Source organism: Labeo rohita, chromosome 7 (genome assembly GCF_022985175.1).
Source record: "Labeo rohita strain BAU-BD-2019 chromosome 7, IGBB_LRoh.1.0, whole genome shotgun sequence".
Lineage (NCBI taxonomy): Eukaryota > Metazoa > Chordata > Actinopteri > Cypriniformes > Cyprinidae > Labeo > Labeo rohita.
The window spans coordinates 11481920-11494249 of NC_066875.1; the positions used below are offsets into that span (position 1 = coordinate 11481920).

The window sequence follows — 12330 nt, forward strand, 5'->3', positions numbered from 1 at the left end:
TCAATTGTTGTGAATTTTACATGTGAATTGGTTAAACTGATGAATTTCACTCATAGTATAGGCTATATAATTTTAGGTTTGTGAGTAATTGCTTAGTAATATGCGTTAATAATAATAATGTGTTAAGTTTAAGATAAAGGATCATTTTTCTTTTTGATAAATCAAGGATAGCCCACTTTATCAGACCCGCTGGACCACTTTCCCTTAAAATAAATTTGTCAGGAGTTCCTGATCTCCAAAATTTTATTGATATAAATCTTGCAAATAACACATTATATGAACTGAATTATTAAACTGAAATGTTATAGCTAGATCGTAAAGTTAAAAAAAGTAATAAAGGAAAGAAAAAAAAATCATCTAGGTGTTACAGTTTTACCATATGTGGCCCACTTTACCTGAATTCACCCTATTTATTTTGATGTAAACTCCAAATATAAATCACTCCAACATGAATGTTTAATGGTAAACACATCAAAGATTAGTGGACAGGCTGTCAATTTGTAAATTGATCAGCTGTGTCCCCAGAAGTCAGTCACTGGTATACAGCACATTGAAGTCTCTCCATTCAAAAAAACCCAATCCATTCTCATTTTCAAGGCATTAAATAACAATAATGAAAATCATGTCCCAAATATCATGTCATTATGACAATATTACACACCAGCATATAATTTAATGCTATTAATATTCCCATATCCTCTGCTTCACTAGGCTATATTGACAGAAAAATTCTTGTTGAGTGAAAAAAGTGGCCTCTCCAGTGCATAATTTTCTTTCCTAAACCAGTCAGCAGATTTTATTGATCAACTCCATCACAGTCAACTGTCAATTAAAGCTCAGACTCTGAGTGTGTTTGAATTTGGCTGTGGCTGGATGTAACCGATGGGCGAAATTTGGGTAAGAATTGAAAACTGTGCGCCAAGTTGGACACTTTTACTCTTCCTGTAGTGACGCTCATGTAGTGTCAGATACTTTATCACAGATGAAGTGGATTAGAAGCAATATTTGATTAATTCACAGATGTTTTATACACTTTCATGAAGCTTCTATGGTTCCCCCGAGTTTGAACTTCCAAAATGCAGTTTAAATGCAGCTTCAAAGGGTGATAAGACCATTCATATACTTTTAAACCTCAAATGTTTGTTTTCTTTTAATATCTCAAATGCTTGTCTAGCTTTGTGTGAACTCTGTGTATTCCCGTTCGAGACAGTTAGGGTAGGTCAAAAAACTCCCATCTCATTTTCTCCTCAACTTCAAAATTATCCAACATCGCTTCTGAAGTACCGACCCAGTGTATACAAAGTGAATGTGCAAAGAAGATCAAATGCAATTTACAAAAAACCTACCCTAACTGTCATGAACTGGAATACACAGAGTTCATGCAGAGCTAGACAAGACAAGCATTTTGAGGTTAAAAAGTATAGAAATTGTAATTATAAATATCTAGCGATCCTTCTTCCTTGGCTGGGATCATTTAGAGCCATTTGAAGCTGCATTTAAACTGCATGTTGGAAGGTTCAAACTCAGAGGCACCATAGAAGTCAACTATATGGAGAGAAATCCTGAAACGTTTCCCTCAAAAAACATAATTTTTTTATGACTGAAGAAAGAAAGACATGAACTTCTTGAATGACAATCAAGAATCATCTGTAAGTTTTTGTTCTGGAAGTGAACCTCTGCTTTTACTTTACATGAAAGAAATGCTGTTTTAAAATCACATATATGAAGGTGAACTGAGCTGAAGGTGTCCAAATAAATATGAAACAAACGTAACTGTTGTCATCAGTGAATCAAGCCAATCATGAAACAGTTGTGTTGTTATGAGAGCATGTTTGGCCAATTTGGAGAAGCTGGTCAGAAAGAGCCAGGCTGCTCTCAAATCACTCTTGCGCTATTTTTATACGGCAAATGACATCCGGTTTCAAGTCAGACAAAATTTCTAACCGGCATGTATTGCTTCTAATTGGTCTGCGCAGTGCCGCATCAAAGTCGAACACACTTTTTTATAGTTTCGGCTCAGTTTAGAAAGAAATTCTAAATTAGAAGACACAATAATACTATCTGGAAGTGCTACAATACACTCAAAAAAGGGAACAAAAGCTGTCAGTGGGTACACCTTTGTACCTCATTTACCGCTAAAGGGTGCATAGTGCCTTAAAGCTACATATTAGCACCTAAAGTATATATATATATATATACACCTTTTCAAAGGGTACTGCCCCAGTAACAGCTAATGTACCTTTTTCTGTGAGTGTACCAGCACTATACTAAGGTTAAGGTTAGGGTGTAGGTTAGGACTAGGAGTGTTTGTTTTCATCGTGTAGACGGATGTTAATTTCATATCAGTCAGAGCAACATCAAGCAAAAACTACACAGCGTTTCACACCATTTCACTTTCCTCAGCGCTGTGATGTACTGTATAATTGATTATGATGATTACAATTGCACAAAAACACCACTAATCTTTTTTTACGACTTGTCTGAAGTGTTTATGACGCAGAGTGAAGACTGATGACCTGTACAGTAGATCGTTGCTCGCCAAACATTTCAAGGACTGCAACCATGTATAGCTGGTCCTAACATGAACAGCAGTTCTGGACATAAAGCTTTCCCATTGCTTAAAAATTCTGTGTTGTTTCAGCTGAAACCTAAAGGTTTTTATTGTTTAAATGGCCATGTTTTACAGCATTAAAATCTCGTTGGAAACAAAGAACAGATTCTCAAAGGCCAGTAATTATTTAAAGACACTCAAACACTCACACATAATGATTAATAAACGGACAATCCTCTGTGCTACCATATTCAGAATGCATGACAGATACACCCAAACACACATTGTTTGTGCCAAGTCTGCGCTATTAGACTGCAGCTCTGACTACTGGACTAAGACACATCCTTAATTTCTCTTTGCTACATGCAGATAAAGCCTTTTTGATTCCCCACACAACAACACAACACTGGATGGATAGCAGGTGCACTGTAAAGATGCAAATGCATAAAGATATGTCATGTGTCATGTACATGTGTCGCATCGACTAACAGGGTGATTATTACTGGATGCGGTGCATTAGAATGCTAGAAAAGTATGTGTGCAGATTCAAAGAGATGTGATAGAGATTAAATATAAGGATATATATATATATATTTCTGATGCATGTATTAATAATTATAATGTAAAAGATGATCACAAATTGTGGTTGGGGTGTAACATCACCCTGAAAAGGTTAAAAAATGGCTTTTAAAAATCTGAAAGATAATTACTGTAGTGGACATCATGCATCAGAGGGTTGCTATGAATACAAACTACATACTTTAACTACTAAATAGTGATATAGACAAAAAGCTATCTATTTAAACCATTTATTAAAAGTACTATGTGATGACAATAAAAAAATGTAAATAAATAAATAAGAGTGCATCCATGTAGCCTGCTGAAATGCTAGTGGTCTTCATTCTCAGGCAGGTGCATCTTGAGCCAGACTGGAATGCTGATGGATGGTTGATGGATGGTTGGATGAGAGGGTGGAGGAGATTTTTTAAGGGCCCATGTCCCTGGTGCTCTGGTGGAGGTAAGGTGAGATGGAAAATGCCGGCGCCTGCATTACCTTACACCTGCGCTCGGCTCTTTCACGCGAGCGCCTTCTTTTCTCACGGGCTTTCTCCAGCGCTTTCAAATCGGGAGCCTGCTCCATCTCCACTCGGGCCTTTTTGATGCTCGCTGCAGCATGCGCCATAGCAACAGTCCCTCGATATCAGTAGCAATAAGCAGAAATCGAAGGAGGAATGATGTTAGCAATGAAGAAACAGGTCTTAGGTGACTTTCAAGCCCAAGGGCAGACGAGTACCACCCACTGTCACAGCTCTGGAAGTACGCAGGGAGGTAGAGAGAGAGAAAAAGGAGAACAGAGAGAAGCAGTGACGCTCAACTCCTCCCACGACAGGTCTAAATAGACAAGCTGTAGCAAGCAGCATCCTCCTTCTCCCGCTCTCCGGGAAACTACATTTAAGGTGTGAGTGTATGTGTGAGGGAGAGCGAGAGAGAGAGAGAAAGAGAGAGAGAGAGAGAGAGAGAGAGAGAGAGAGAGAGAGAGAGAGAGAGAGCGTGCTATAAAAGGGGTGGGGGAACTATATGAGCTTAGATAAAATAATCAGAGGTAAACAGGAAGAGGGAAATAGGGCAGACCCATCCCCCCCGTGTCCTCAAGCTGCCGTTAGCCGCTTAGCTTTGGATTGTGGCACAATCAGTCATTAGACAACACGTCCTCCTGACCAATCACATTTTTTAGGGGTCTCTGGGCAGGGTGGTAGGAATGGAAGGGTGTGGCTACTGTACTATATCGCTCACTGTTGCTGAAGATGAGAAAATGGGTGCAGCCATGCGAGAAAAACAGGAGGGGGAGATAAAAGATTAAAGACACCTCTCGGTCTTCTGCAGTTCCCATCCCCTCGGCATTCCCACATCTCCCTCCCACCCGTCAAAAGAGAAATTGGTGCAGTCCGCCTCTGTGTGGTAATGCTAGCTGATTTATGCACTCATAGATGCTGCTCTCTTTCACCAAGCCTTTTTCAAATCCCTATAGTTGTATTACTGATTACTGTACAAAAAGACAATGGCAAAAATTTGGCAAAAGACAACAGAGAAACCTTAAAATTAGAGGAATCAATAACATTGTATTTTGTTGTTGTTAGAAACATAATAGAAGATAGAAGAAAGGCTATGTATCTGTTATGTCCAACTGGTTTCTGAGGGTAGGACTAAAAAAAAAACAATATACAGTCCATTTTATGATTTTTATTATTATGATTATTTCTAAAATCAAATATATCCCTATATATAACCTTTCTATCAGGTGACTTGTAACACTAACACAATGCATGGTAATTTTGAATTTGTACATGCAATTATTGTAGTACTAAAAAAAAAAAACAAAAAAAACAAAACAATAATAATAGGGGAGAGTGGGGCATGCTTGCCGTACCACTGTTTCTTCATCCACATACATGTAAATTGGTTGGTGAATCTACTTGGGGTTCAGAGTGTTTTTGTTGTTGTTGTTTAATTGTCTGTTAGAAATATGTGGTTTGAAACATTTTTTTTCTCTTTATCAGCACAGGCCATAACAATTCAGGCTAATAGATGAAGACACTCAACAAAACAGATCTGAACAAAACACAACCCTCCCTACACAAAACTCTCCTAGAACAGAAGACAAATAGATGAGCGGGTAAGAACGCTTTGAAATTCATGAAATATTAATATCTAAATATTCAGGATTTCCTCTGTCTGACTTTCAGGTCTCATGATGCAGTAAACAGAATTAATAAAACGTAACTATGTTAAATACATTGCTAATTGCATGGTATAGCATAGCGTTAGTAGTTTTTTTTATACTGTGAATATTTTCTTCAAGTGAACTTATACATTTAGATTAGTATTTACATATTAATTTTGCACCTAAAGTATACACTGAGAAAAAAGAAGGTTGGAGCCTATCCAGTGTCTCAAGGAAAGACAGTTACAGGTCTCACATGCACACAGACAATATACAACCATGAAGATAATTTGTCATCTCTAATTCACCCCTGCTGTATATCACCTGAAGGAAAACCATGCCAACATGGAAAGAACATGCAGACTCTGCACAGCCAAAACCTACTGGTTTAGCAAGTTTAACAAACTGGAAACTGGAAAGTCAATTCAGAGTATGTTTACAATAAAAAAATCTATAAGCAAATAACATTGGCAGATATAATTGACAGACATAAAAGTAAAATACAAGTAAAATGTTGTCTGTGGCTTATGGATATTTTTAATGAATATTTTTTTTCAGTGCAAGATTAAAATACAAAAAATATATATATAAATAGTAAATTATATGATGTAAAGTTCACTTAAAAACTATCAAACTAGCAGTGTGCTTGTAATATAGCTGAAAGACTATATTTAGTTTACTACTGTTACACTAAGAAGTACTGAAAGAGTACACTTGATAGTATAGTGCATTGTATTAATACACTTACTGCAAACCAAAACTATGAATTGTTACAGGGACAGTTCACCAACCAACAACAAAAAGGAGGAAAATTCTGTCATCATTTACTTACCCCTTAATGATTTTTTTTCCCTCTTTCTAGTGATGAAATGGCAACTGCTGTGGTAAATAATTGAGCTTAGGCATGGTAGCATGTAAACTTTACATCATGAATGTTACTAGCCTCACATTAAGTGTTATCCCTTATATTTCCTTAACGGAAACTTTACTCATTCATCTGTACTCATTCGTCTAATTAACAGTACACCTATTGCAACTTGCCTGCTGTTTAACATCCCCTGGTCTTCCCTTTAAATCTAAATCCTAACATATCAGACGCACACAAAATTGCTGAAACTAAATGAACATTTGTTTTACAAAGTAAATAAGAAAATATGCATTTCAAGGCTATAAGTAGAATTCTGAAACAGACACGTCTGACTAGCCTGATAACACAACTACACTGGCTCAGCTATTATTGATAATTTTCCAAAAGTATGACAGTCATCAGTTAATCTTGGTCCACAACTGATTGTGTTAGGCTTAAGCAAATTTCCAACAGCAACAAAAAGACCACAATTATCTTTTACTGTATTCTCTGTGTTAATGACATGAGTAGCATTCCCGTATAGAGCACTGGCTATTCAGATGTTCCACAGTAAATACATTAACGTGGCGCCATCTGCTGGTTATCTATTCTCTAGAGCCGTCATCTTCAACCTCAATTTCAACAACAACAAAAAATGTAACTGTAGTGTTTAAGCAGTTCCGAAGATTTTCCACTACACTTCCAGTCATAGTGTACTTACTGCAAAAGGATTTTAGTAGTGCACAAATGTTTCCAGTACAGCCATCAAACAACAGACTAATATTATCACTGCAGGGTTGTAAGTAAATGTGAGCAAAATATGTATAATTAAATTTTAGAACACATAAGAACTAAATTTCAAGATTTTACTACATCCCATGACTTTTCCAGGCTTTGGTATTCAATGTATTCTGTGGACTTGTCACACACTTTCCTAAAATATCTGAGCAATGTTCAGTCCATTAAAATTTCTCTGTCATTAGTGTTAAACAGTCATTACAATTATAAGCAATTATATTCAAGTTCTCTGTATTATATTTGTTGAAGTTTTAAAAAATGATAATAGAAGGTATTATTGGCAATGACTGCCATTGTGTCTGGGTATGAGTCACACAAACACATAGCAAGACACAAATAGCATAACTAAACATTTTGCTCCACATATAATCACAAGCTATTTTTTCTGAAGCAGCTTTAAGCAAGGCTAGGATCATTGACAAGTACAAAATCAGACTGGGGAAAAAATAAGCATGAAACTAAGATTAAGTATTTTAGCTTTTAATCATCAGCTTTTAATCATTACCATCAGCTTTTAATCAGTGTCCTCAAATCATCATTCACACCATACACGAAAGTTGGCTGGTTATTAAAAATGCAAATATCAGTACCAAAGAGAAAGAACTTCACTTGAACTTTATCTTTAAAAAATGATTTAGTGGATCCCTAACGATTAGCTTCATCAAACTGAATATATTACGGTGGATAATAACATCAACCTTTTATGTGACATCAGGATTTAGAGAGCAGAGAAGGTGACAGATCTGTAAGTCTGTGTGTGTTTGTGTGTGTGTGTGTGTGTGTGTGTGTTGAGAGTGGGAGTGTATTTGTATGTATTTGAGTGTTTTCGAGTGTGTCAGTAGGCCGACAGGGGTGACTCACAGATTACACTAGTGATGCCATCTGTTTGGTTCTTATACACACACACACACACACATGCAGAAATCCTTGGCAGAGCTAACATCACCCTCACACAAACCTTGCTTTACTCATGGCCACATTTGGCTTTCTTCATACATGGCTTTACAGTATGTATCATCCGTTTTTGACGAAAAAGTTGCAACCCAGAAAAACTTCATTGACAAAAATGTGCCTACCTAAATTTTAAATTAGCGCTTGCTGCAGTTTTCAGCAGAAATTAAAACAAGAGGCAGTTAAATACTGTACCAACAACTTTTATACCTTTTCCCATAACTTATGATTACTTTAATATCAATTAATAAATCATTTTCATGTGATTCCTTGCACAATACTATGTTTTGTTCTCAAAACACCTTTACCATAGTGCATGTAAACTAATACATTTGAAGGTTTGCATCACATATCCAGCTTACCAGCTAACAAAGAACATTCTCAGAACTGTGGGAATACTGGCAAGGTTCTTTCAAAGTTATTAACAAAATTCTTCAAGCAACATAAATTAAATGTTCATTTAAAGTAAAAAAAAAAAAAAAAAAAAAAAATTACATAGCATGGTTTTCTGAAACTTTTTTTGGACATTAGTCTCTAAAAAAACATATGGTTCAGAGGGCATTCAAAAGTAACTTTCCTGCAATGTGTGCAAAATGATAAAACTGAACATTTCTTTATAATTTCTTACTTTTAAATAATCAAGAAAAAAACAAAACACTTTAAAACCTTTTAAAATCTGGACTTATAACTTATAGCTTGATGGAAATCAATCTGAGAACATATTTCTGTTAGCTATACTTCAAGAGCTCAGGTATGTTTCTTGTGGTGTAATGTCAATGTAGCTTCTGCAAATGCATTTTTATCTTCATTAATATTAGTTTGGTGTAGGGTTGGATTTATTAATGCAATATAGCATTAACCTTTTTGCACCACTCACTGGACATTTCATTTCGAATTGCCCTGATACGTGAATGAATCAGTGTAATAAAATGTCGGCACAGTCACAATGATCTGTTTCAGAACAAAACTGAACTCGCTTTTTAGAGCCACTCACTGGAAATTCCACTTTGAAACTTCTGCAAAACATACAAGAAGCAACATAATCATTTTTGCAAAAATAGCCACAGGCACACATTGTTCATGAGCCTGGGTGACATTTATACACAAATACATTTTTGGTGCATAGTAAGTAACCTATCTATTTTAAGTTAAGATTCTAAGAGATTTTACTCAAATATATGCACATTTATGCTAATTAATCTATTTTACACACTTAATAATTTACACATTTCAGCAGTTATTGTATGTGATGCAATGTGGTGTAATACATTTTCATGACACTGCGCATGTTTTTACACTGTAAATGATTTAAATATGTGATCCTGGACCACAAAACCAGTCATAAGGTTTGTTTTTTTTTTGATTTGAGATTTATACATCATCTGAAAACTGAATAAGCTTTTTATTGATGTATGGTTTGTTAGGATAAGATATTTGGAGAGATACAACTATTGCAAGAAAATCAAAATATTGAGAAAATCACCTTTAAAGTTGTTCAAATTAAGTTCTTAGCAATGCGTATTACTTTGTATATATTTACGGTAGGAAATTTACAAAATATGTTCATGGAACATGATCTTTACTTAATACCCTAATGTTTTTTGGCATAAAAGAAAAGAGTCACACTTTATTTTAAGCCATTAACAGCCAACAAACCATTAACACTTTTGCCTCAATAAACTACTAATTTGCTGCTTATTAGTAGTTAGTAAGGTAGTTGTTAAGTTTAGGTATTGGGTACACTGTAAAAAACAATAAAATAATTTGTAACCTGGCTGCCTTAAAATTTTAAGTTCAGTCAACTCAAAAAAAGTTCAACTTGAAGTTGAATTATACTAAGTGACAACTTAGATATTTTAGTTGAATCAACTTAAAATTTTAAGGCAGCTGGGTTACTTACCCATCTGTTAAGTTTAGCAAACACAAATATCTAAAGTTGTTACTTAGTACAACTTAACATTTCAAGTTGATTAAACTTACATTAGTTGAATGAACTTAAAATTTTAAGGCAGCAGGGTAACAATTTAATTTAAGATGACTTAAATTGTGTTTTTTTATTTTTTACAGTGAAGGATTACGGATGTAGAATATGGTCATGCCATAGCCAATATGTCATGAATAGTCATGTTAATAAGCAACTAGTTAATAGTGAGAACTGTTTCCTATAGTGAAGTATTACCAAGAAAAATCAATAATTTTGACCCATACAATGTATTTTTGGCTATTGCTACAAATATACCCATGCAACTTAAGACTTGTTTTGTGGTCCAGGATCACATATTATCACAAGAGCTGTAAACGTGATTATGGAACAATTGCAGAAATGTCAGCCTTTATGTTACATGCAAATAAAATAAATAAATAAATAACAATACAACTTCAAAGCACTGTGATGAACATCCATTCAGGATGTTCCACTGTAGCATCCCCTGCCACTCTAAAAAGGATAATGGAAAACAGTTTTGAATAGCTTGAATACAAAACTGCACTCAGAATTTGGAAGCAATTTGAAAACTATGGTTCAAATACTTAAATTGCATGAAATTTATTGACCAGTAGTAGTTAGTGTTATCACATCTTAATAAGAATGTAAACATCACAGAATTAATCAGATGAAGACAGCAACTGCTACTTCTATTATTATTTTATTATTATAAATACTATTATCAGTCAAATGCATTTTGGCTCAGTCATCTCTGGCTGGTTTCTAGCATGAAGACAAATGCAAACATGGGTATTACCAATGCAATATAACTAGGCCCTTGAACATTTTATTACAGATGTGAGTCTCAAAAGCTAATCAAAACCCACAGTCACACATAAAAATCATGCACAACCCATTTTCAACCCTGCTTAGCCATGAGCTTTTGAGTCCAATTATTCTGTGATCAATATAAATCAGAAATGAACTGCTAATGAGTGAAATACAGTGTAGAAAAAAGAATAAATGCAAGATAAAACAGTCATAAAATTAGGAAAGCACTTTGTCAGGCTTTTTGTTCAGACAGTCAGCCAAAATATTTACAATACAGTCAAAAAGTCTTAAATGATTTGAAGTCATTTGGGCACTTCAGTTGGACACTTTTAGCAGTTGCTGAAAATGTTATGCTCCTGTCTGCAATGACATCTTTACAATATGAAACTTCTATGTGTAAAACTGCGTAAACAGAACACTGTGTGTATAGTTGTCAGGTATGTTCTTTGAAAATTAAGAAAACTTTCTGGTATGCAATGTAAAACTAAACTGTAGTGACACTACTGATGTTTATTATTTTGTCTCTTGAATAATATGTGATTTATGTTTTACCAGTTTGAATTTTTCTTTAGTAAATGTTATTATTAAATATTAAATCTTTATTAAATATTACACTTCAGATGACATTGATTATCAATTTAAGATCATAACACAACTACTGTTATTTATTATAAAATATCTTTTATTCTAATACTACATTTTACAACAATAATGTATTAAATGTAGAAATACACAAGCACTGATTGTCTACACAACACTACTTGCATACAAATAACTAGCCTACTCATGCAAACCAGGACCATTTTTGCCAATCATCTTTAACAGAAAGTCTATGTTTGTCAATCAGTTACTGCACACCAGCATAAACCAGTCTGGACCAATATGGAATTCATGCTATAGTCTGCTGGATTTTTCAGTGATTTAGGTATGGCTCAGAACCTTCCCAAGTATTTCACCTGCTATAACATCTGGCAGATAAAAATCTGCTCACTCAGAAAAGTAATAGCGCACATCCCCGTAACAATTTGCTTAATTCGGGTCATCATTCACATTTGTAACACAAATGCTGGTGGATGAGCAAAGTTTGTTCAAATCCCTAACCCATAAGAATAATGCTTTAATAGAAAGAAGCACTTACAGATTCTGTATGACCACCGGAAATGGCAAAATAAAGCTTTTAGTAGTTATGCCAATAAGGAATAGGCTGTGTGGTGACACCAAACTACATTGGCTGGTCTGATTGCATATGAGTGTGAGTAAATGATGACAGAATCTTCATTTCTGGGTGAACTATGCCTTTATGGCTGTTAAGGGAAATTAACAAATGTGCTGATTACTTAACATTTACATGTAGCTATTTGGCCACAGTCAATTATGAAATAACCATTATTTTGAACAAGTAGTTTAAAAGCTGCAGCAGGCCTCTGTGTGTTTCTTCTACTTTAAAAGAAGAAAAAAACTGCTACAAATAAAATATGAGCGGTTAGCTAATACACAGGGTTTATGATAAAGCCTTACCTGAGCTGTTACTCTGGTCACCATTCCAACACTCATGGGTGTTTTTGTGAGATTTCAATGAGGTATATCCAAAAACAGAAATGCCAGAATAATAAAACAAAAATAGGGAACAAGGGGATGTCTACTGAAGAACGGCCACTGTGGATAGATGGATTACTGAGCACCAGGCTAGAGGTATTAGTACACTG

At 35.0% G+C, this 12330-nt stretch overlaps 1 protein-coding gene and 1 long non-coding RNA gene across 39 annotated transcripts in view; one reads left to right on the top strand and one right to left on the bottom strand.

Moving 5' to 3' along the window:
- The window catches only part of ank2b (ankyrin 2b, neuronal), a 155770-nt gene that overhangs the window by 104120 nt on the left and 39320 nt on the right, over nt 1-12330 (bottom strand). For 14 of the 38 annotated variants that reach the window (XM_051115062.1, XM_051115057.1, XM_051115091.1 and 11 more), the window contains exon 1: nt 3606-4007. The exons of 2 other annotated variants lie outside the window; for them this stretch is intronic. In XM_051115062.1, coding sequence (XP_050971019.1) covers nt 3606-3734 — 129 coding nt within the window. In that variant the 5' untranslated portion in view covers nt 3735-4007. Of the gene's footprint in view, nt 1-3605; nt 4015-12142; nt 12298-12330 lie in introns of those variants that run through there. 22 more of the 38 variants (XM_051115049.1, XM_051115046.1, XM_051115088.1 and 19 more) reach the window with 8 other exon arrangements.
- Nucleotides 2278-12330, top strand: part of LOC127168301 (uncharacterized) — a 43168-nt gene continuing 33115 nt past the window's right edge. Inside the window, exons 1-2 of the long non-coding RNA XR_007828095.1 lie at nt 2278-3569; nt 5110-5225. This is a non-coding gene — a long non-coding RNA (uncharacterized LOC127168301). The remainder of the gene's footprint in view (nt 3570-5109; nt 5226-12330) is intronic.